Source organism: Eubalaena glacialis, chromosome 7 (genome assembly GCF_028564815.1).
Source record: "Eubalaena glacialis isolate mEubGla1 chromosome 7, mEubGla1.1.hap2.+ XY, whole genome shotgun sequence".
Classification (NCBI taxonomy): domain Eukaryota; kingdom Metazoa; phylum Chordata; class Mammalia; order Artiodactyla; family Balaenidae; genus Eubalaena; species Eubalaena glacialis.
In genome coordinates this window covers 71522155-71525787 of record NC_083722.1, presented here as the reverse complement: position 1 = coordinate 71525787, position 3633 = coordinate 71522155, and the positions used below count along the sequence as shown (strand labels likewise).

General features: G+C 43.7%; 1 protein-coding gene across 1 annotated transcript; it reads right to left on the bottom strand.

Annotated features, from left to right (window-relative positions):
* Positions 1 to 479: 479 nt before the first annotated feature.
* LOC133094664 (C-C chemokine receptor type 5) lies at positions 480 to 3103 on the bottom strand. The gene is made up of 2 exons (XM_061195316.1): positions 3094 to 3103; positions 480 to 1550 (listed from the first exon to the last, which is right to left on the bottom strand). Exon 2 carries the CDS (start codon positions 1537 to 1539, stop codon positions 481 to 483), a length of 1059 nt encoding a protein of 352 aa, XP_061051299.1. The 5' UTR covers positions 1540 to 1550; positions 3094 to 3103; the 3' UTR covers position 480.
* Between the last annotated feature and the right edge of the window lie 530 nt (positions 3104 to 3633).

Genomic DNA, 3633 nt, shown 5'->3' with positions numbered 1-3633 from the left:
TATTAACCACACCTTGGAGGGGAGATCCCACATGGAAGTTGTCATTTCTTAACTGATCACGGGCATGTCTTTTCTCCCCATGGCAAGAGAAAGATCTATTTTAAGCACATTTGCAACCTGGATGTTGCCCTACACCGATAAACTATACAATACTTTCCTCAGTTCATTTTGTTATTCCCATTCAGGTAACCAAACTCAGGAATTAGCAATTCTCTGAGGATTTTTTTTTTTTTTTAATATTGAACTTTTGCAGTGAAGGGAGAGTTTGCCAATAAATTGATGTATGTGGAGGGGAGGTGAGAAGGTTGCTATTTCATCACATGTTTTGATTTGGCTTTCTAGAACTGATGAGCTTGAAATATCTAATATACTTAGAGCTGATGCCAAATAAATGGATGAAACTTAGACCCTCTATGACAGTAACTTCCTCTTTAAAAGAACCGCTCCCGCCCCTAGTCTGCATATAAAAGCTGAGTCAGGTCACAAGCCAACAGAGATTTCCTGCTCGCCCGTGGATCGTGTATAAACGGAGCTCGCTCGCTCTGGAGCGTCTCCCTGGAAGACTGGACAGCCTTTGCAGAAGCGTCTGGCGACGTGCTTTCGGAAGAACTGTAAGAGATAGCTTCGGAACTTCTCCCCGACGAAGGCGTAGATGATGGGGTTGATGCAGCAGTGTGTCATCCCCAGGGTCTCTGTCACCTGCATGGCTTGGTCCAGCCTATTAGAGTCACTGCAGTTATTCAGGCCAAAAAATTCCTGGAAGGTGCTCAGAAGAAGGACGATGTTGTAGGGAGCCCAGAAGAGAAAGTAGACAATCATGACGGCAAAGATGAGCCTCACGGCCTTGTGCCTCTTCTTCTCATTGCGACACCGAAGCAGGGTTTTTAGGATTCCCGAGTAGCAGACGATCATGACAAGCAGTGGCAGCACCAGGCCCAAGATGACTATCTTTAAAGTTTGGAAATTCTTCCAGAAATGATACTGACTGGATGGAAAATGAGGGCTGCATGTATAACGAGAACCCTCTTTTTGGGATTTGGTAAAGATGGTTCCTGGGAGAGAGGCGAACACAGCCACCACCCAGGTGACCCCACTTGTCACCACCCCAAAGGTGACTGTCCTGGCTTTCAAAGCAAACACAGCATGGACGATAGCCAGGTACCTATCAATTGTCAAGAGGATGATGAAGAAGATTCCAGAGAAAAAGCCAGTGAAATAGAACCCTGTGAAAAACTGGCACATTATATTTCCAAAGTCCCACTGGTCTGCAGCATAGTGAGCCCAGAACGGGATGGTGATGATGAAAAGCAGGTCAGAGATGGCCAAGTTGAGCAGGTAGATGTCAGTCATGCTCTTCAGCTTTTTGCAGTTGATCAGGATGAGGACGACCAGAATGTTACCCACAAAACCAAAGATGAACACCAGCGAGTAGAGCAGGGGCAGGAGCTGGGCTGCAGTTTGTCTCACATTGACTTTTTGGCAGGGCTCTGACATCCCATAATCAATGTCGTAGAGGGGACTTGATGTTTGATAATCCATTTTGCTCGACTCTGTGAATAAAGAAGAGATCTTTTATAAAGTCCTGGAATGTCCTTAACAGTCCGTCATGAATGCAAACTATCTTAAACACCAATAGATTTTAAAAGTTGATACCTAGATTTCTACATTTAACTGAAGTCCCTTTTTTGGTCAAACAGTGAACTTCTGTAGTAAGGGATGTTTGTTGCCTGCTGCTTCTCTGCTTACTAGATGGAGAGCATCATCTCACCAAATAAAATCTGATGTTGCATAGCCACGTGGAGTGAATGAAGCTGTGATAACAATGTCCAGAAACCGGGTCAGGCACCGTCCGACACTGTCTTACAATCTGTTCTGAAGCTGCCATACCCAGGAGTTAGCTTACACACAGCATCATTACGAGCGTGCTGGTGGTAATGAACAGTTCCGCGCTCTGCCTGCCAAACACTGTTCCAAGCTTCACTTCCATTCATTCAGTTAATCCTCAAGGTGACCCAGTGAGGCAGGTCAGGTTATTGTCCCTGTTTTGCAAATAAGGACCTCAGAGCACAGAGAGGTTGAGTAACTTCGCCAAAGACACACAGTGAGGAAGCAACTAATTTTGAACGCAGGCAGCCTGTACTCTTATCCGTCGTGGTCCCCTCTCTTTCACTCTTTGGTGAGAGAACTAAAAACAGGACTGTCAGCCTGGCGCCTCAGTGTAGTCAAAATGAAACAGGCTGATGCCCGAGTCCCCTGAGAAGGTCATAGGAACCAGCAGCCAGTTGTGAAATCCAGAGTGCCATTCTCACATTTTCTCTGAAGTTTGTGTTTGTAGTTTCTGAGCTGCTATGATTAAGAGCTCCCACACATACATAAGCAACGGCCAAGTGGACAGTGTTTCATCTCCCATCCTACATCCTGGGTTAGCTCAGTCCCTTCACAACCCACTGACTTGCCTGGTCTATTTAAGTTCCACTGCTTGATTGAGAGTTTTCTCTAATTAGTCCTTGTGAGTCTCAAGCTCCTGGTACCTCAGATTAGGCAGCTGAGAGAAGCACACAGAAAATCTCACCTTTAAATTCTGAGCCAGAAAAAGAATCATACACTGAATATGCCGTGAAACTTCATTTGATATTTGTAACTTGTTATTAATTTGGACAATTTTCAGGCTTCCTTCTTTTCTTGGCCAAAAAAAAAAAAAAGAACAAGACTTAGACGCAGCTTCTGGTTAGGCATATGTTCAGAGGGCGTCCTGATGAGGTTTTAGTTCTCCTTACCAGAAGATAGTCTCTGTCAAGGTTTTGGCCGATAATCATCATCTCTCTGAAAAACCTTTCTTATGAAAGGTGAGGGCTTTTTAAAATAATATTGCTCCCTTTGAAGTCTTTCATTCATAATCATGTTTTGTATCTTTGATGTTATCACAGTCTGAAACCATTCTGAATTCTAACTTTTTACTTAAAGATAATATTTTAAGATAGTTCAGCGAGCACCTGGTGTTTTTCTAATGTCTTCCATGGTTTCCTGCAAAGGCTTTTACTCATCACACAATCTGAGCTAAGTAATAGGCAAAGTGGCTGAGAGGTGACTTACCGGGAGAGATTCTCGCAGGGGGACAGATGTCTCAGTTCCTCTGACCAGCTGAGCTGTGCAAATCAAACACACAGACAGCATAAAAGTAGGAAATGCACAGTTTCTTCTGAATTGGGGGCGGAGTTTTAATGAATAAGTATGTGGCAGTGCAGAAAATCATCAGAGAACAGTCCTTTTTTCTAAAAAAAAGAAAAATTGAGCTTGGAATAGACTAGAAAATAGATAGCTGGTCTGAAAGCTTATTCATGGGCTTCCCTGATTACACAGTTTCTTTTTGGTTCTCAGTTCATCCAACCACACAGTCTGTTAGAAAACAGAAAGAATTGAAGGGTAATAGAACTAGAAGAACATTCATGTCCATCTAGTCAAAAGCCCTTATTTTACTGAAAGAAACTGCTGTCCAAGAAGCAAATGATTAGGAGGGCTTAAGACCGCAGGGCTTGTCAATGGGGAGGCTCAAAGGGTGAGAGATTCTGACCCCCTTGCTATTTGTCTTCCATGAAAGCCAGCTGAAACCAACTTTGAAGTGAAGGGAACATC

Excerpts from the sequence above, each read along its gene's own strand:
- LOC133094664 (XM_061195316.1), bottom strand. The coding sequence starts at position 1,539 with ATGGATTATCAAACATCAAGTCCCCTCTACGACATTGATTATGGGATG.